The following is a 20,703-nucleotide window of genomic DNA, read 5'->3' on the forward strand; positions in this document are numbered from 1 at the left end:
GGGCAGGTGTGGGCAAACGCCAGCTGTGGTGGAACTACAAATCCCATGAGGCATTGTAAGATTCTCACAGCCAGGGGCATGGCTCCCAGAGGCAGATGCATGATGGGATTTGTAGTTTAACCACAGCTGGGGGGCCGGAGTTTTTCCACCTCTGACCTAGGGGCTCAAAGAAAGAGGAAACACTCGTTTGGTCCTGTGGCAGTGACCACTCACCTCTCTCTCCCCCTCTTCTCCGGTGGTGGAATGCCCCTTGGCGGCCTCATGTCTAACAGACCTGCATTTAAAGGTGATGAGGTCACGAGTCCTTAGACTGAGGAGATGCTGCAGGGACCGGTCTAGCAGCCAGGCAGGACCGAGGATCAGGTGAGTATATCCTCTTTATTTTCGCCCCCGAGACAAAACGAGCATTTAACCCTCGCAGTCCAGGGGGTAGCCCCACTACAAGGACCAATATCTAAAAATTCCGGAGTTCTTCTTTAAGGTGCAACTGAAGACAAATCTACCTTTTTTTTTTTTTTCTTTAGTTTTGGATAGAGTGGAGAGGTGTGGGGGCACCTGTCAGGTTTTTATCGCTGTCTGTGTCCCCATTAGGGAATTCACACTCTCTATTGGTCCTGGTGAATGTTAACAGTGAAAGTCAAAGAAAATACAACATTTTGCGGTGTCACCAGAACAGGAATAGATGGGAAATCTTCCAATGGGGACCTAAGTTCTGCTGACCAGCAGGGATTTCCTTCACTTTGGAGGGATTTCCTCTCCCTTCCTGTTGCGGCTATTAGACATGAAGTGAAGGGAAATCTCCCCAATGGGACACAGATGGCAAAAAAAAGGCTGACAGGGGTTCTAACCCTCCCTTACTCTATACGAAATCTTGGCTTCAGTTCTACTTTGTGCTGGTTGGGTGTCGGGGTGGAGGACTCGGCTGTCCTCGCTCTTCTCTCTCTGACGCTCCGGGTTGCGGGCGATCCCTCGCCGTCCTCATGTACAACACGGGGCTATTAATCCAGCATTGTGTGTGATGACGTCCGTGTGCAGCCAGAGCGTCCCAGCCCCCCGTTTACATTGTGTGTGCCGGGGAACGCACGCACAGTCCTCTGCGTTTCCACAGCGCAGGGAAATGTTTCGGTTTTGCAGACACGCTCCGTAGCGACTCTGCGCCTCCAAAAATCACACGCGTCGTACCGCGGCAAACACCGGTGCTTAGTCCCGAGTCTCTTCTCATTGCTCAGCGTGGTCATGTGGCTGTGCTGACCAATGAGCGCTCCATACCGCGGAGCTGGGAAGCCCGGTGTATGGCTGGCAGGCACGCGCATGTAAAGTTGGGTGTAGCCTGTTATATGTTCTCCCTCCATCCCCCCGCACAGTGCGGACGGACAGGGCGATCCTTTGACTTGAACGCATGTGCACATTCTGGCGTTCTGCATGCTTGTCCTGGGTCAGCGCCAGGCAGCACTGCATCTTCCAGAGTCATGTCTCCTTTAACTACAGCATCTTGTCGCGGTGTAAAGATGGCGGTACGCATCCGTGGTAGTGCAGCGGGCTCATGATCAGATCTGACTTCACAGTCAATGGTCGAATGTAAGAGCTCCGGACATCTGGTATCCAAGCTTATCTCCCTCGGAGCGCGGGGGAGGGGGAGCAGAAGCTGAAAAATGACAGCCACGTATTGTGACCGTACAGTCGTTGGGTTATCAATACCCTGCGATCAGGTTATTGGCGATTTTATAATTACCAGTTATGCGGAGATCAGGTCCAGGACTCCTACCGCACATCCGGCATGCTGTACTAGTCCGGCAGCTAACACTCCTCCTTTGATTCTTGCTGTTGCCGGGCCGGTGTCTCTGACATCAGACTGCACTCGGCAATGCACAGCCAGGCAGCGGCCGAGATGGTTTCTGGATCATAGAACACTTTCCTCTTGTGTAACCCTGCGACTGGGTGAGATGTCGGAGACCCTCCCCGTTCCGCATTCACAGGCTGTGGAGACGCATGCAGCGTTCTTATAACAGACCTGGGGTAGGCAAGCTCAGCAATCTGACTGTAGTGCAACTACAAGTCCCAGGAAGCATTGCAAGACTCTTGACGGTCACAGGCATGCCTGCCAGGAGCAGAGGCATGACGGGGTTTGTAGTTTCCGCACAGCTGGAGTGCTAATAGACATTCTATTTTGTTGGTAGGCAGACTCTGGCCCTCCAGCCACGGCGAAACTACAAATCCCAGTATACCTGTGGCTGTCAGTCTTGTAATGCCTCATGGGACTTGTAGTTCCAAAGCAGCTGGTGTTTGCCCGCCCCTGCTCTATTCGAATCGGTCTTTGCATGCCTGAAGCTGAGCTCTAGGCATAATCTGATTTCCCCCCCCTAACTAATTACTAGGTTGTTGGTAATGAACCTAATCTAAAAGCCCCTCTTACGTACCTAAATCTGTGGTCATGTGACATGTCAGGTCCTGGGACTTATCTTCATTGTAGAGTGGGGGGGTCCTTCTTTAGGTGTCATCATCACTTGACACTTCCTATTGGCACGGTCCTTTCAAGCTTTGGAAGACAGCAGCAGAGAGATGACATCACAGATATCGCCTCCAGGATGTGGTGTTTGTTTTTTTTTTTTTTTACTGTTGGGGCTTCGGGGAAATATTGGGGGTCTAAACGCCCCCTGATATTTCCCTTTTAAAATAGAAAAAAGAAATTGAGGTCACAAAGTCCTCAATCTCTTTTTCTGCAGCCTCCTTTCTAAATGAATGGAAAGCACAGAGGCTTCCCATTCATTCAGAAACTATTTATTATCATCCAGTTCCTGAATGGGGAGGAGCCTCTGTACAGAGTGCTTCTCCCCATTGAGAAACTCATGAATGAAAGGAAGTGATGTAAAGCACTTCCTGTTCATTCATAACTGGGGACACATAGTATTATGTAAAAAGAAACAGGAACCATACCGCACTGCTTACCGGGATTTCCACTTGATGAAGATGGGTGCTCTAAATGACTGCGGATGTACATAGACTGCGGATGTACATAGTACTATGTGTCCCCAGTTATTTTCAAACACTGGAGTGATCAGACAACCGCTCCAGTGTTTTCCCTGCACGCTGATATGTACCGATCCTCTGCCGCACGGCCACGCACATGGGGGGCTCAACCTGCAACCCAAGGGGTAAGTGCTTGTTTTGTCTAGGGAGCTAAAAAATACCTTCAGCAGCACTTCTTTACTAACCCAAGTCCTCCACCCATATCCCTCGCCGATGCCACTTCTGGATGTGCCGACTTGTGATCCAGGGCCGTAGCAAGGGCGAGGCGACTGAGGCTCTTGCCTCGGGCGCAGCCAGCAGGGAGAAGTGGGGCTTCTCCTCTGGATCCCCGCTGCTCTCCCTCATCTGTATGCAGCGGGGGTAGGCAACCTCGGCTCTCCAACTTGTGTGGAACAGGTGACAGGTTCTTAGAAAGTTGCTCAGCCGCTGAACACTGTGCTGCAAGTCAGCGCTCAGCACTGCTAACTTAGCCGGCTTCATGGTCCCTCATCACCTGGTGAGGAGGGAGCATGGAGCCAGATTCCCGGCCAATAAGGAAGCCGGGCGCTAGCTTCTCCACCAATCAGGAGGCCGGGCAACACGTCAGTACATGGCGCCCGGCTTCCTGTTTGGCCACAAAGCCGGCTCTGTGCTTTCACATCACCTGGTGACGAGGGAGCATGGAGACGGCTTCCATGCCAATCGGGAAGCTGGGCGGCGAGTCATTACACACCGCCTGGCTTCCTTAATGGGACTTTTGGTATCAGTATTTGGTATGCGCGAGTACCGGAAAAAAATATCGGTACTCGATACCGAAAAAAACGGTATCGGTGCATCTCTAATTGCGGCGGGTGCTACTGAGGCGGGTGCTACTAGGATGGGGCTACTGGGGCGGGTGCTACTAGGGGGGTGGTAGTAGGACTTTATGTAACACTGTCATGTCCACTTTAGACTTTGTTGCTTTACTGGTTCCCGGAGGAATATTCTTCCCTCTGAGGAAATGACAGCTTGCTCTACATGTGTTCTACAAGCTGAGGTACGAGGGGCTTTACCTGTCTTTGTTCTCAGCAGTGATGTGATTGATGGATGTTTTGGAGATCTGTCTTGATGTTCCAGACACCGTCTTACACGTGTGTTTAGACACAAACAAGTTAGAGGACTCAATGACACGGAACATCGTGACTGTCACCTGCTGTCGTCACGCATAGCATTGTGCGCTCGCTTATGTTTTCCAGTATAGAGTTCTGCTTCACCATCTCCCTCTTTTCCACTTGTCCGTGCCCTCTCCCTCTTTTCCAATTGTCCGTGCCCTCTCCCTCTTTTCTTCTTCTCCGTGACCTCTCCCTCTTTTCCACTTGTCCGTGCCCTCTCCCTCTTCTCTTCTTCTCTGTGCCCTCTCCCTCTTTTCCCCTTGTCCGTGCCCTCTCCCTCTTCTCTTCTTCTCTGTGCCCTCTCCCTCTTTTCCCCTTGTCCGTGCCCTCTCCCTCTTCTCTTCTTCTCTGTGCCCTCTCCCTCTTTTCCCCTTGTCCGTGCCCTCTCCCTCTTCTCTTCTTCTCTGTGCCCTCTCCCTCTTTTCCCCTTGTCCGTGCCCTCTCCCTCTTCTCTTCTTCTCTGTGCCCTCTCCCTCTTTTCCCCTTGTCCGTGCCCTCTCCCTCTTCTCTTCTTCTCTGTGCCCTCTCCCTCTTTTCCCCTTGTCCGTGCCCTCTCCCTCTTCTCTTCTTCTCTGTGCCCTCTCCCTCTTTTCCCCTTGTCCGTGCCCTCTCCCTCTTCTCTTCTTCTCTGTGCCCTCTCCCTCTTTTCCCCTTGTCCGTGCCCTCTCCCTCTTCTCTTCTTCTCTGTGCCCTCTCCCTCTTTTCCCCTTGTCCGTGCCCTCTCCCTCTTCTCTTCTTCTCTGTGCCCTCTCCCTCTTTTCCCCTTGTCCGTGCCCTCTCCCTCTTCTCTTCTTCTCTGTGCCCTCTCCCTCTTTTCCCCTTGTCCGTGCCCTCTCCCTCTTCTCTTCTTCTCTGTGCCCTCTCCCTCTTTTCCCCTTGTCCGTGCCCTCTCCCTCTTCTCTTCTTCTCTGTGCCCTCTCCCTCTTTTCCCCTTGTCCGTGCCCTCTCCCTCTTCTCTTCTTCTCTGTGCCCTCTCCCTCTTTTCCCCTTGTCCGTGCCCTCTCCCTCTTCTCTTCTTCTCTGTGCCCTCTCCCTCTTTTCCCCTTGTCCGTGCCCTCTCCCTCTTCTCTTCTTCTCTGTGCCCTCTCCCTCTTTTCCCCTTGTCCGTGCCCTCTCCCTCTTCTCTTCTTCTCTGTGCCCTCTCCCTCTTTTCCCCTTGTCCGTGCCCTCTCCCTCTTCTCTTCTTCTCTGTGCCCTCTCCCTCTTTTCCCCTTGTCCGTGCCCTCTCCCTCTTCTCTTCTTCTCTGTGCCCTCTCCCTCTTTTCCCCTTGTCCGTGCCCTCTCCCTCTTCTCTTCTTCTCTGTGCCCTCTCCCTCTTTTCCCCTTGTCCGTGCCCTCTCCCTCTTCTCTTCTTCTCTGTGCCCTCTCCCTCTTTTCCCCTTGTCCGTGCCCTCTCCCTCTTCTCTTCTTCTCTGTGCCCTCTCCCTCTTTTCCCCTTGTCCGTGCCCTCTCCCTCTTCTCTTCTTCTCTGTGCCCTCTCCCTCTTTTCCCCTTGTCCGTGCCCTCTCCCTCTTCTCTTCTTCTCTGTGCCCTCTCCCTCTTTTCCCCTTGTCCGTGCCCTCTCCCTCTTCTCTTCTTCTCTGTGCCCTCTCCCTCTTTTCCCCTTGTCCGTGCCCTCTCCCTCTTCTCTTCTTCTCTGTGCCCTCTCCCTCTTTTCCCCTTGTCCGTGCCCTCTCCCTCTTCTCTTCTTCTCTGTGCCCTCTCCCTCTTTTCCCCTTGTCCGTGCCCTCTCCCTCTTCTCTTCTTCTCTGTGCCCTCTCCCTCTTTTCCCCTTGTCCGTGCCCTCTCCCTCTTCTCTTCTTCTCTGTGCCCTCTCCCTCTTTTCCCCTTGTCCGTGCCCTCTCCCTCTTCTCTTCTTCTCTGTGCCCTCTCCCTCTTTTCCCCTTGTCCGTGCCCTCTCCCTCTTCTCTTCTTCTCTGTGCCCTCTCCCTCTTTTCCCCTTGTCCGTGCCCTCTCCCTCTTCTCTTCTTCTCTGTGCCCTCTCCCTCTTTTCCCCTTGTCCGTGCCCTCTCCCTCTTCTCTTCTTCTCTGTGCCCTCTCCCTCTTTTCCCCTTGTCCGTGCCCTCTCCCTCTTCTCTTCTTCTCTGTGCCCTCTCCCTCTTTTCCCCTTGTCCGTGCCCTCTCCCTCTTCTCTTCTTCTCTGTGCCCTCTCCCTCTTTTCCCCTTGTCCGTGCCCTCTCCCTCTTCTCTTCTTCTCTGTGCCCTCTCCCTCTTTTCCCCTTGTCCGTGCCCTCTCCCTCTTCTCTTCTTCTCTGTGCCCTCTCCCTCTTTTCCCCTTGTCCGTGCCCTCTCCCTCTTCTCTTCTTCTCTGTGCCCTCTCCCTCTTTTCCCCTTGTCCGTGCCCTCTCCCTCTTCTCTTCTTCTCTGTGCCCTCTCCCTCTTTTCCCCTTGTCCGTGCCCTCTCCCTCTTCTCTTCTTCTCTGTGCCCTCTCCCTCTTTTCCCCTTGTCCGTGCCCTCTCCCTCTTCTCTTCTTCTCTGTGCCCTCTCCCTCTTTTCCCCTTGTCCGTGCCCTCTCCCTCTTCTCTTCTTCTCTGTGCCCTCTCCCTCTTTTCCCCTTGTCCGTGCCCTCTCCCTCTTCTCTTCTTCTCTGTGCCCTCTCCCTCTTTTCCCCTTGTCCGTGCCCTCTCCCTCTTCTCTTCTTCTCTGTGCCCTCTCCCTCTTTTCCCCTTGTCCGTGCCCTCTCCCTCTTCTCTTCTTCTCTGTGCCCTCTCCCTCTTTTCCCCTTGTCCGTGCCCTCTCCCTCTTCTCTTCTTCTCTGTGCCCTCTCCCTCTTTTCCCCTTGTCCGTGCCCTCTCCCTCTTCTCTTCTTCTCTGTGCCCTCTCCCTCTTTTCCCCTTGTCCGTGCCCTCTCCCTCTTCTCTTCTTCTCTGTGCCCTCTCCCTCTTTTCCCCTTGTCCGTGCCCTCTCCCTCTTCTCTTCTTCTCTGTGCCCTCTCCCTCTTTTCCCCTTGTCCGTGCCCTCTCCCTCTTCTCTTCTTCTCTGTGCCCTCTCCCTCTTTTCCCCTTGTCCGTGCCCTCTCCCTCTTCTCTTCTTCTCTGTGCCCTCTCCCTCTTTTCCCCTTGTCCGTGCCCTCTCCCTCTTCTCTTCTTCTCTGTGCCCTCTCCCTCTTTTCCCCTTGTCCGTGCCCTCTCCCTCTTCTCTTCTTCTCTGTGCCCTCTCCCTCTTTTCCCCTTGTCCGTGCCCTCTCCCTCTTTTCCACTTGTCCGTGCCCTCTCCCTCTTTTCCACTTGTCTGCGCCCTCTCCCTCTTTTCCACTTGTCTGTGCCCTCTCTCTCTTTTCCACTTGTCCGTGCCCTCTCCTCCACTTGTCCGTGCCCTCTCCCTCTTTTGCATTTCCTCCCTTTTTTCTCCTTTTGACCCTGAGTCTTGGCTGCGGTCCCTGAGCCGGCTGTCTCTGTTTGTCTCATACAGGGTAGCACTTGCATCCATGCCCAGGAGGAGGAGGTGGCGGCCAGCATATGCCCGGTGAGAGGAATCCCACGCCCCCAGACCCCGACCAGCAAGTCATGACTGAACCAGGACGGGCTCGCATATTACTGGACTGGAGAGTGGACTTTGGATGTAGGCACCACAGCTGAGGACTGGATTGGACATGTTCAACAGACATTACAGATGAGAAAGAACTTTGTCAATGATCTCCAGGAAAGAAAGACTGGAACATTGGAATTACAAACATACACACCTGAAAGCTGTACTAGGCTGGGCCAAGGGACCATAAACAGGTGCCATCGACGCCTATATATTGTGTGGGAACGATCGCGGTCATCGGAAGACGCTGGAAGAACGGATTATTTTTCTGAACCTCCTTCCGTCTCCTACAGTCACATGATTAGTTATTTGTGGATATGTCCATTACGGCCGTCCTTCCTTTCCTGAAGAAGTTACAAAGCCATTGACCCACAACGTGCTGCCGTTTCCCCTTATTTATCATTTGTCTTGTCCCCTGGCGAACCTTTTGTTGGTTACGTCCATTTCTTTTGTCTCCCACACCATGAGCTCCCTGCTGCCATTTGACAGCGTGCTGTGTAATCTGCTGGGCCTGTCTGTTACCCTCTGGTTCACCCTCCTCCTGGTCTTCATCATCGTACCTGCCATCTTCGGGGTTTCCTTCGGCATCCGCTGGCTGTACATGAAAACCTTGCTCCGAATTTTCACGGTAAGTCGCCTTGTGTTGATATCTTTGTGTCGTATAGAAGTGTGAGCAGCCCGCGGCTTCTCAGCTGTTTTTCCAGCGTGCCCTGCCAGCACGCAGCTATCGCTGGAAGCTCCGGTGACACAGAGAGCCCTCAGGCTATCTACAGCTGCTCAGTGCTGCTAGAAAAACAATCCACTTAGCTTCTTTTTCCATGGACGCCCGGTCATGCTAGATAACCATATTTACCTCCGTCTGGGGAGCCATCGCTTGCAGCTTTCTGCTTGTTGTCTACCTTTGCATTAGCGGCAGACAGTACAGACTGCAGCTGATGATTGCATCTCAGAAGCGGCTTACGTTAAATTGAATTCATTTTGCAAAAAAAGCCATAAAATGTATATTGTACGTATCGGTATGCTCCTTTTTCTCTGTGACCATGACAAGAGGAATATGAAGAGGTATAGCTTGTAGTATAGGGACATTCGTTTAGATGGGGGCTGCAACCAACTAATTGATCGATAATGAGAATAATTGACAACCATTTTCATTATCGATTAGTTGGTTGGATCACCTAGGTCTCTCCTCCACGCTGGGAGATGGTGTTTCATTGGCTCTGTGTCCTCTCCAATCAAAGATATGATAAATGTCACCAGCACACCTATGTCTTGTGTCGATAATCCATCTTCTTTATTGATGCAGACCGTCACAAAACAATGTTGATCAGGTTTTAGTATGACCTGGTTGGTTGGATCCCCTAGCTCTCTCCTCCTTGCTGTGAGAAGGTGTTTTATCGGCTCTGCTTCCCCTCCGATCAAAGGGCACAGTAAGCAGTGGGCGGGTGCAGTAGCCAGCCTGCTATTGGCTTTTGCAATGTGAAATGGCCAATAGCAGGCTGGCTATTGCACCAGCCCACTACCTGCTGTATTTACATTCAGCTGCCGTCTGTGGAATCCTGCCACCGGCAGCTATCACTCCCGGGCTGAAGCTATTCAAACTCCATGTGCTTACAATACAATTATTAATTTCAATGGGACCCCAACTGCGCCTCCCACCCGCAGTGCGATCGCCCGCACTGGACTTGACGGTACTGCAATGCCATGCATTCCAGTGCAGTTCGATTGCAAAATATTGTGCGTGCAGTTTTATTTTGAAGTGCACTTTGTAAATCTCGATCTGTGTATTTTATATTAAATTAAGGATAGTATTTAACTACCTCCCGGCCGACCTCTAGATCTGAGCGGGTGCCCACTAGCGCGTGCCACAGTTAAACACCATCAATTTAAAAACAGGCTCTGATGCCTGTTAACATGCAAGTGATCCGCCGGCTATAGACCTGGCGGATCGCTCGTATGAGCTGCCGGCCCGTGTGTCCCCCACTCCTCTCCCCAGCTCCCCCACCTCCGTGGCTCCCCCTCCCGTTGTCACACTGGTCCCGAGCCCTGCTGTGCCCGGTGCGAGCCCGGGACCAGCATAGTGCCTCTGTGAGAGGGGATCAGAGGGAGGTCGGTACACAATCACCCTCCGGTCCCCTCTCCGCTATCAGAATGCGGAAGTGATGTATATTACATCACTTCCGCATTTATGTGTCACTCTCCAGTTTTAGAAGATGGAGAGAAGCTGATGAAGCAGATCTCTGCTTCATCAGCTTTTTAGGGGGGATCCTAGGTGATATTAGGGGTCTTAGAGAAATTTTTTTTTAAAGCCCCCACCAATACATGCACGAATGCAAACATGCGTCTGGGGCGCATACCTGCGAAAATGACGATTGTGACCATTATGCCGCACATGTTACATATCGCCGTGAACGTCGCAGTGAGAGCAATCATTCTAGGGCCATCAATCACTGATAACACTAAACTGATGAGCGGTAAAAGCTTTTAAAGCGTCGCCTATGGCCAATTTTGGGTATGGTAATTTTTTGCGATTTCGCGGGTGTGTGCAATTTTTAAGCTTGACATGTTTGGTGTCTATTTACCCTATTTTTTTTTTTAACCAAAGAATTGGGTAATAATAATTGTTTCCTAACATAATGTAAACAATTTCAGTACATTTTCTGAAATATAGTAAAAAAAACAAACCTCAGTGGTGATTAAATACCACCAAAAGAAAGCTTTATCTGTCCCCAAAAAAGGGTATAAAATTCATTTCAGTACAGCGCTGCATGACGGAAAAAACGTCAGTCAAAGTACCGCAGCGCTGAACACTGAAAAATGGCCGGGACAGGAAGGGGGTCTAACACCTGGTCTTGAAGTGGTTACATTTTTTTTAACCCGATTTAATCAATTATGAAAATAATCATTAGTTGCATTCCTAATTTTTAGATTGGTTTGATGATTGTAGGGCTGCAACAACTAATCAATTAAATCGATTATGAGAATAGTTGGCAACTACTCATTATCGATGAGAGAGAGAGAGATTTTTGAATGCAACCAATCGATTTAATTGAAAAATAATGGGGCAACTAATCGATTATGAAAATAATTATTAGCTGCAGCCCTAGATGAATGCAGTACCCGTAGCTGGGCTGGACAAATCTCAGGAGCCAGGTAGCCAATGCTGCTTAAAGGAAAACTATGGCCCAACCTTTTTTTTTTTGCCATTTGTCACAGGAGGACATATACTAATGTCCTCCTGTGACCCAAAACTCTGCATATAGTGGGCTATTGCTTGCTATAGGCTGACAGCGCAGAGCAGCACAGAATCCAGGATGCTTCCCGACAATATTGTTGGGATCCACCCCGCGGCCTGACTGACAGCTGGCTCTGCCTCTCTAGAAGCAGGGCCAGCTCTATCCGCCTCCTCCCTGTCCGTTCCTCCAGTCAGCGTTGGAGGAATGAAGAAGGGAGGAGGCAATCCCTGGGGGTAACACTCACCACTCTCTGCAGGGGGATGATCAGGAACTCAGTGGTATGTGATCGCTGAGTTCTCGATCAATAGAGCCGACTTGTGGCAGCTGCAGTGTCACACGTCGGCTCTAATTATAGGGATGAGTATCACTTCTGTTCCCTGAGCTGTCATTCCCTGGATGCAGAAGCCGGGGAAGTAGCTATTGGAGCTATGACTTAAAGCAGAACTCCGGGTAAATTTTGTATTAACCCTTGCAGTGAGTCTATCCCTGCACTACAAGGGTTAAGTGCTCGTTTTTGCCAAGGGTAAAAAATAAAGCTATACTCACTCGCCTGATCCTCGGCTGAGCCGGCTTGCTCTTCGATTGGTTACTGGAGCCTCTCTCCCTCTACTCCGCAGTGGTCTAACGTCACGTTCTGTACACAGTGTATAAGAAGTGAGATCTTCTTCACATCACGTTCTATACACAGATTGTAAACCCTCAGGGGCAGGGCCCTCCTTACCATCCTGTCTTGAATTGTATTGTAACTGTAATGTCTTCCTTACATTGTAAAGCGCTGCGCAAACTGTTGGCGCCATATAAATACTATGTAATAATAATAATCTGCTTCCCATCACGTTCTATACACCGTGTATATAAGGCGTGAGATCTGCGTCACATCACGTTCTATACACAGGGTATAAGACGTGAGATCTGCTTCACATGACGTTCAATACACACTGTATGAGATGTGAGATCTGCTTCACATCACGTTCTGTACACAGGGTATAAGGCGTGAGATCTGCTTCCCATCACGTTCTATACACCTTGTATAAGAAGTGAGATCTGCTTCACATCACGTTCTATACACACTGTATAAGATGTGAGATCTGCTTCACATCACGTTCTGTACACCGGGTATAAGGCGTGAGATCTGCTTCCCATCACGTTCTATACACCGTGCATAAGATGCGAGATCTGCGTCACATCACGATCTATACACCGTGTATAAGACGTGAGATCTGCTTCCCATCACGTTCTATACACCGTGCATAAGACGTGAGATCTGCGTCACATCACGTTCTATACACTCTGTATAAGACGTGAGATCTGCTTCCCATCACGTTCTATACACCGTGCATAAGATGCGAGATCTGCGTCACTTCACGTTCTATACACCGTGTATAAGATGTGAGATCTGCGTTACATCACGTTCTATACACAGTGTATATGATGTGAGATTTGTTTCACCAGCTTCTTCTGCAGCTACAGCAGCCAGAGGAATGACACTGAAACCGGAAGTAACGTAATACACACCGGTTTCAGTGATCAGAGGGGAGATCAGCTGCTGGAAGTGTACTGGTCTCCCTCCGATCAATGTACACTGACCCACTGTACCGGCCCCGGCCCTGGGGGAGAGCGGAGCCCGGGTTAGCTGGCAACAGAGGTTGGGGGGCGCACTCTCCCACGCACCATGCCATGCAGCTCTTTAGCCTCCTGAACGCTTGTATGCAACAGCCAAGAAATGCTTACTGTGTCATGCTTGTGCGCAAGCGAGCGGTAAAATAAAAAAAAAGCCATTTATTTACGGGACCGCATTCCAAGAGCGAGCCCAGCCCCCATTTATATACAACGGCCGGAGGACAAGCGGTTAAACAATGTCCTGGGGAATGGTCCTTCGATTCATAATAGTGAAATCATTGTAAAAGGTTGGAGGCTTTAGAACAGGGGTAGCAAACCTCCGGCCCTCCAGCTGTGGTGGAACTACAAATCCCATGAGGCATTGCAAGATTCTCACAGACATGACTCCCCGAGAGAGATGCATCATGGGATTTGTAGTGTCACCACAGCTGGCGGGCCGGAGGTCTGCTACCCCTGCGTTAGAGCTACATTACACCCTAGTTTTTTTTTTCTTTTTCTTTTTTTTTTTTACTTTACGTTGGTGGAAATTGCACATTGTACCTTTTTTGTTGTTTGTTTAAAAACCATATTTTATGACCAGCAAGGACTTTCTGAAAGGCTTATGTCATGGATTAAAGGAGAACTATGGGGTCAGGGCTTTTCCCCATAGTTCTCCTAAGGGTAACGGGAGGACACAAACTAGCGTCCTCCCGCCACCCTAGGCTCAGTATACGGCTACAGGTCGCGGTATACTGAGACGCCGCAGCCGGGACGGATCCCGATAATAGTGTCTGGATCCGCCCAGCTGCGTGAGTGACAGCTGGCTCTGCCTATCTAGAGGCTGAGCCGGCTGTGCCCGCCCCCTCCCCCGTCCGTTCCGCCAGTCAGCGCTGGAGGAGAGGGGAGGGGGGAATCCCTGCAGGGAGCCGTGAGTGACAGTCACGGCTCTCTGCAGGGATAGATCGACAAGTGAGCGAGCGACGGTATGTGTTCGCTCACTTCCCGATCTATTGCAGTGACGTGTGACAGTCTCATTGTCACAGGTCGGCTGAGATTATAAGGCTGAGTGAAAATCACTCGCCTCATAGTTCTCCTTTAATGTATTTTACAAATGCTGTATATGCAACTTTATATATTGTATATGCATAACGCAGCTCATCATTGTGTTATAGCTGTATAATAAATGACAGTTCCATCATTTTATAACACATTTTGTCTTTTCTGCAGTGGGCCACCTTGCGAATTGAGAGGGGCGTGAAGGAGAACTGTCATACCCTGTACAAACCTTTATCTAATGGTATGCAGATTATAAGTACTTTATATTCCCTGAGTTTTGGCTTCTCATGTCGCAGTTTGCCAAGTTTAGATAAACCTGTGTACAGAAATCTGTGTGTGGACTAATGAATGTACATAATATGGATCAGGTATAAAAGGAAAGGCCGGAAATGTTTCCTTTTTGGCATAATGAGTAGAGGTGCACCGAAATGGAAATTTTAAAACCGAAACGAAACCGAAATAAAAAAAAATGTCAGGCCGAAACCGAAATGGATACTGAAAATGTTTTTTATTTTTATTTTTTTCAATATTTTATTTTTTATAAACTTTTTAAATTTTTTATATTCATTTTTATTTATTCATTCATTTTTTATTAAATATTTATATTTTTTACTTTACTTTTAATTGGGAAATATTATGGGTCTAAACAGACCCCTGATATTTCCCTTTTAAAATAGAAAAAGAGATTGAGAACACACAGTCTTCAATCTCTTTTTCTGTGTCCCCTGTTATAAATGAGCAGGAATCCTTTATGAGTGTTCCTGTTCATTGATAACATGGTTTGTTTACTATAACCACAATTATGAATGAACAGGAGGGGATGTAGAGGTGATGTAGATGACTTCCCATTCATTCATAATTGAGGATATAGTTAACATACCATATGCTCAAAGAGTGTGTGTACCTTGCTTTTCTCTCTGACACGCTGTCACAGGAGGCTGATCGAGCGGTGTAGAGAGGAGAGCCCAGGCCTCCTTCTCCTTTAAAGGAGAACTATGGGGTTAAGTCTTTTCCCCATAGTTCTCCTTAGGGTCACGGGAGGACGCAAACTAGCGTCCTCCCGTCACCCTAGGCTCAGTATACCGCGAGCTGTAGCTCGCGGTATACTGAGATGCCGCTCGCGGTATACTGAGACGCTGAAGCGGATCCCGACAATTGTGCCGGGATCCGCCCAGCTGCGTGACTGACAGCGGGCTCTGCCTATCTAAAGGCAGAGCCAGCTGTACCCGCCCCCTCCCCCGTCCGTTCCGCCAGTCAGCGCTGGAGGATCGGAGAGGGGAATCCAGTCCCTCCCCTGTGACGGCACAGAGCTGTGACAGGATCGAGAGGTGAGCGAACGCCGGTATGTGTTCGCTCACCTCCCGATCTACTGAGCCGACCTGTGACAGTCTCATTGTCACAGGTCGGCTAGAACTATGAGGTGAGTAAAAAGCACCCACCTCATAGTTCTCCTTTTAATATGTACAGTCTGGAGGAATGGGGGACTGGGATTGGTGAAACCTTTAACTACATGAAAGGTGTGAATAAGGTTGAGAAAGGCCGTGTTCTCAATACGAAGCTAAGATCCTGGAACACGGGGACTTTATCAAAGTTTTATACAAGTAATAAATTTAACAACATTTGCTCTCACAACCGGAACACGGGGACTTTAAACAAGCAGGAGAAAAGTACTTTTTCCAAAGAGTAGCTGATGTTTGGAGCCGACTTCCAGCAGAAGTCAGTGAGTCAGTCAACCAGTAAGTTTCAGCATGCTTGGGACAAACACGGATCTAAACTGAGATCAAATCTGGAAAACAATAAATAAATAGTGCAGACTGGATTGGTCTTTTTCTGCCGTTACACTTCTATCAGGGTTATGCACTAGAAGGGTGAAGAGTTAGGAGAAGGCAAGGGAAGTGAACAATCTAGGACGACATAGCTGGACTGGAAAGTGAGCTGAACTGGAACATTTTTCCAGCTCCGCTATGTCGTCCTAGATTGTTCACTTCTCCTTCTCCAAACCCTTCACCCTTCTGTGAATAACCCTCTGTATGTTTGTATCCTGAAATCATCATTCATTGGTCCACTCCTGCTATTGTCCTGCTCATGTCAGCTCTTCTTCCATTGCAGCTATTATTCTTCTCTGCGTCCCCCACCATGTCCTCTCCTCTCTCCCATCTTTTCCTCTGTTGTACACTAGATCCTCCTTTGTTCTTCATCCCCAGACACGCTCTCTGGGTTTCTCACGGTTGTTCCTTTTTCTTTGCAGGAATTATTGCTAAAGACAGCACATCCCTTGAGAAAGGAATATTTGAGATGCGGGGAAGCGGTCACGATGGCCCAGATTTCGAGCTGGCAGATATATTTTACTTCTGTCGGCAAGGCATGGAGAGCATCATGGACGATGAGGTGACCAAGCGCTTCTCGGCAGAGGAGCTGGAGACGTGGAACCTCCTGAGCAGAACCAACTACAACTTCCAGCATATCAGCTTGCGGCTCACTGTGCTGTGGGGGCTGGGCATGTTGGTCCGCTACACCTTTCTACTGCCACTCAGGTGAGTCTCTGATCATTGCGTCCTTCTGCTTTTGGCTTGGAATATTTCCATATATTTCTGACTGTCCGCAATGTCTCTCTCTGTAGGATTGCCTTGGCTATCACAGGGGTCAGTCTTCTGGTGTTTGGAACTACTGTAGTTGGATACCTACCAAGTGGCTGGTTAGTGTCATTCCATGTTTTTAATATTTGCATATGGTGCTCAGCCTTTCAAACCTGAAAGAACACTGCATTACAGCTGAACTCTATAGAAGTAAAAATTGTCTATTCAAGAAACACGTGTATTTCTACTTGACTCTTGATGTGCTTTGTGTATATCTGCCAGATCTGTGCATTAATCCGGAATACAATTTTGCCTCTACGCAGAGCTACCTGTAATAAAGACCAGTCACTGCTGCTCTCTCTCACTGCTCAGGGTGACTGGTCTTGTCTCCGCTCCCTCCTGTAATCAAGACCATTCACTGCTGCTCTCTCTCACTGCTCAGGCTGACTGGTCTTGTCTCCGCCCCCTCCTGAAATCAAGGCCAGTCACTGCTGCTCTCACTGCTCAGGCTGACTGGTCTTGTCTCCGCCCCCTCTGGCAATATTCTGCAGGCAGTCTGTAGTGGGTGGAGCTGCTGGGCCCCTCCCACAACTCTGCTCTCTGCACAGGCTATGTAAAGTGATGTTGTCACCACTACTTATGCAAGGTAATATATATGCTTGCAAAGTCATTTGGTGCAAACAAAGTGGATTTATATCCTGTGTGGCTATTGGGGGATATTTAAAGTCAGGACTTCTCTAGAGTCTCTCCCATCCTCTGGAACTCTTTACCCCAACCTGTCCGTCTATCGCCCACCTTGACTGCCTTTAGGCGTTCCCTAAAGACTCATCTCTTCAAGGAAGCCTATCCCACCTCAACCTAACCACTGAACCTTCACATTCTCAAATAATTCATCCCCACACAGCTCCCTCCTCATGTATCATTTCCCCCTCCTCTTTTAGATTGTAAGCCCTCATGGGCAGGGCCCTCCTTACCATCGTGTCTTGAATTGTATTGTAACTGTAATGTCTTCCTTATATTGTAAAGCTCTGCGCAAACTGTTGGCGCTCTATAAATACTATGTAATAATAATAATAATGTGCAAGAATTATAAGCACTTTTATTGATCTGTCGCATGTGTCGTTAAGCCAACGTTTCAAGGCCACGCAGGGTCCTTCTTCAGGGCGACATAGTGGCCATAGTCACTGTCGTCCTGAAGAAGGGACCCTGCGTGGCCCCCGAAAAATTGGCTTAACAATGCATGTGACAGTTCAAATAAAGTGCTTATGCTTCTTGCACATAATGTCGAGTGCTGGTGACTTCTATTACTGACTGTATCTTACACAGCGCCATCCATGTTGTCACTTCGAGCACCAAACTTCTGTATTTGAAGGTCCACATGCTGTATGGGGTGCAGGTGATTCTTTGATACTTATATTTAAAGCCCGGCACTAGGGAAATGAAAAGTTTTGCCTGGCAGTGGAGCTGCCCCCGCACTGCAAGGGTTAACCACAAGTTGATGCCTAGGGGAGCGGAAAAAGCAGTGTCATATGCCTGATTCTGCTCCCTCCGGGCTCCTTGACGGGACCTGGCAGTCTATGCTCCTCTTTGCTTCAGCAGTCTAAGGACCAATGACGTCATTGGTCTTCATAACCCTGTTGTAATGAGGACGCCGAGGAACACGCCACAGCCGGAGCGGAGGGAACAAGAGGAGAGCGCTGACTGCCAGGGTCTCTGCAGGGAGAGCATCGGAAAGTCAACGATCTGCGGTATGTGTTCGCCGAGTTTCCAGTCAATAGAGCTGACACGTGATAGCTTCAGTGTCACAGGACGACTTGAATTATGGGATGTGTGTTTTTCACTCACCCCATGATTCTCCTTTTACCTGTGCTAAGACGTTCTTCTCATTGGCCAGCATTGTGCTCGATCCCCTTGTGCAGCCGAGCTTGTGACAGCTGAGACAGGAAGTACTGTGAGTACAGAGCTCCTGTCTTACTGATCACACAGGGTTCCCCTGTCTGCTCCCTGCTCTCCATTTTTAAGTCATTTGCCGTGGCCTCCCAGAAGAGCGGGAGACCCTGAAAACCACAGTGAGGTCCCATTCACACTGAGCGATTTATTGCGCGATTTTTGCAGCCATATCGCTCATATTTCCACGCGATATCGCTCTATGTAGCTTCTCCAATCCATTTCAATGGAGCTGTTCACATCTCGTCGCTCAATATCGCTTGTAGCTCGTCGCTGGTAGCTTGTCGCTCCTACATGACCCTTTTTTCGAGCGATTTTGAGCGATATTGCTCCTGATTGCATACAGCCCAATAGGAAAAAGTCGCGCAATATCGCTCGTCGCGCAATATCGCTCATAATCGCGCGATTTTCATGTCGCTCAGTGTGAATGGGGCCTTAGGTGGGGAGCGGACAAGCGGGCTGCTACAAGTGGCCCGAGTGCCTGTACAGCTGCCCAGGTCACTTTTACAAAGCGAGCGGCGACTCCCCTGCTCTACATTTAGCCCTGCAGCAGGGCTAAATGTAGGAAAACAAACCTGCCCGACACACAGAACTGCATGTCCCGGGCATTGGGCGATTGGAATAGCACACCCCTGTAAACAGCTTTTTCCTGTCCTCTAGCTATAAACATAGTTAACCTTTGCAATGAAGGGGCAGCCCCACTGCATGGAAAAACGTTTAATTTCCCTGGTGTTCGCTTCCCGAATGTGAGGGGGGCGTTTTTAGACTTCCTCGCTTGTCCCACTCGTGCGTGCTGCTGGGTGAGTCTAAACACTTGGTTCTCAACTGGTGGGTCGCAACCCTGTGTTTAGTGGGTCACCACATACCTTCCACTTTTCTAGGTGAGAGGCTCCTCTGCCTCCCCCTAGCGCAGCACTGTCAGTTCTCGTGCCAAGCAGCCATTCAAAACATGCTGCCCGGTGCCGAGTGTCAGCTTGAGGTGGGATGGGATGGAGCTCCATCCATACGTGCATTGCTTACAACTCCCTCACGTGTCCTGTACAGGGGCCCGGACCGGAGTGACGTCACATTCTGGCTCCCGGCACCCCTACACGGCACGCAATGGAGCTGCATAAGCAATGCACATATTAGTGGAGCTCCATTACAGCACAGCATCCCACACTAGACCCCAGGCTGAAGATCCATTCCAGTTGTCGTAAGATAGAGAGACTGGGTGGATCTTGAAAAAAAAAATGGCACCCCAAACTCGCTTCCCACCCACAGTTCGGTCCCCCACACCGGAACGGGAGGTACCGCAATGCCATGCGTTCTATTGCAGTGCGACTCTGGTCATGACTTACTGACCAAGGACAAATGTGGGTCCTGAGGTTACACAGGTTGAGAACCTCTGATCTAATCCAAGGAACAAGTAAAAAAGCTGAGCTTTTATTTAGCTGCGGAAGCGTTCCCGGCTCGGCTCCCGCTGAGTCGGCACAATTTAGTGATGGATATAGAAAAAAACGGGTTTTATTTTGTAGATTAGATTTCCACAGTACTTCTCTTCCATCGCATGGAGAGGAGATGAAAACATTGCGCAATTTTATTTGTTTATTGTCAAACGGCCAGTAGCAGCCTGAACATTTCAGCAATGTTTTGTGTACCTTTTTATATTTTAACCCCTTCATGACCAGTGACGTACATAGTACGTCACTGCTTTAGCCGCCGGGACTCTGTTTACATTTGTAAAGACGACGGTCGGCTTTACAGTAGAAGTGATTCTGGCGACTCCGCTGCCGCCAGATCGCTTCTACGGGCCGGTACATTTTTAACCTGGACATGTTGGGTATCTATTTACTCGTTGTAACCTCATCTTTTTATATGTTATTTTAAAAATGGGTTTTTTGTTTGTGTTTTGGGGCACTAAATTTAACTTAGTGACATTAAACCCTCCAGGTTTTTTAACATAAACCAATACTGTAATGTGCGCCTTACTGCAATCCATGGTTGTTTCCCTTCTCTTTGCTGCTCTTCCTTTTTAAATCCTCATGTCTTCTCATGCTTGGGGAGAACTTCCGTTTTGCAGCAGACTGCCTTGTCTCTTAAATGGATACATGGTGTCTGTGTGAAGGTTCACAGCCTGAGCCAGCACTACAAGAAGAGGCAGTCAGCTGCAAAGGGAAGTTCTCCCCAAGCATGAGAAGAGATGAGGATTTAAAAGGAAGAGCAGCAAAGAGAAGGGAAACAACCATGGATTACAGTAAGGCGCACATTACAGTATTGTTTTATGTTACAAAATCTGAGGGTTTAATGTCACTTTAAGTGCATTTTTCAGTAAATTTGTGGGTTTGATAAGTTGCGCTAATATCGTGCAACAGAAACATTTGCAACTGCCGACATTTTATTCTACGTTGTCTAGGCTTTCAGAAAATATGTAACGTTTGGGGGTTTGAAGTAATTTTCAGGCCTAAATGTGCATTATAACATGGGTGCAAAAAAAAAGAGGCCTCGGTCATGAAGGGGTTAATAATGTCTGGTGATGAATTGGCTCCTGAACATTTATTACTTTTCAGGTTTAAGGAGTTCCTCAGTAAACATATCCATCTGATGTGTTACCGGATCTGTGTGCG

General features: G+C 49.3%; 1 protein-coding gene and 1 long non-coding RNA gene across 2 annotated transcripts in view; both read left to right on the forward strand.

The window, feature by feature from the left end:
* LOC108792829 overlaps nt 1-7,827 on the forward strand; it is a 9,110-nt gene extending 1,283 nt beyond the window's left edge. Inside the window, exon 2 of the long non-coding RNA XR_001941593.1 lies at nt 7,570-7,827. This is a non-coding gene — a long non-coding RNA (uncharacterized LOC108792829). The remainder of the gene's footprint in view (nt 1-7,569) is intronic.
* A 293-nt stretch (nt 7,828-8,120) lies between these two features.
* GPAT4 (glycerol-3-phosphate acyltransferase 4) overlaps nt 8,121-20,703 on the forward strand; it is a 24,796-nt gene continuing 12,213 nt past the window's right edge. The window contains exons 1-5 of the mRNA XM_018563699.1: nt 8,121-8,314; nt 13,746-13,815; nt 15,823-16,108; nt 16,195-16,269; nt 20,647-20,703. Coding sequence (XP_018419201.1) covers nt 8,150-8,314; nt 13,746-13,815; nt 15,823-16,108; nt 16,195-16,269; nt 20,647-20,703 — 653 coding nt within the window. The 5' untranslated portion in view covers nt 8,121-8,149. The remainder of the gene's footprint in view (nt 8,315-13,745; nt 13,816-15,822; nt 16,109-16,194; nt 16,270-20,646) is intronic.

The sequence above is a fragment of the Nanorana parkeri genome, unplaced genomic scaffold (genome assembly GCF_000935625.1).
Source record: "Nanorana parkeri isolate BGI_ZX_2015 unplaced genomic scaffold, ASM93562v1 scaffold686, whole genome shotgun sequence".
Lineage (NCBI taxonomy): Eukaryota > Metazoa > Chordata > Amphibia > Anura > Dicroglossidae > Nanorana > Nanorana parkeri.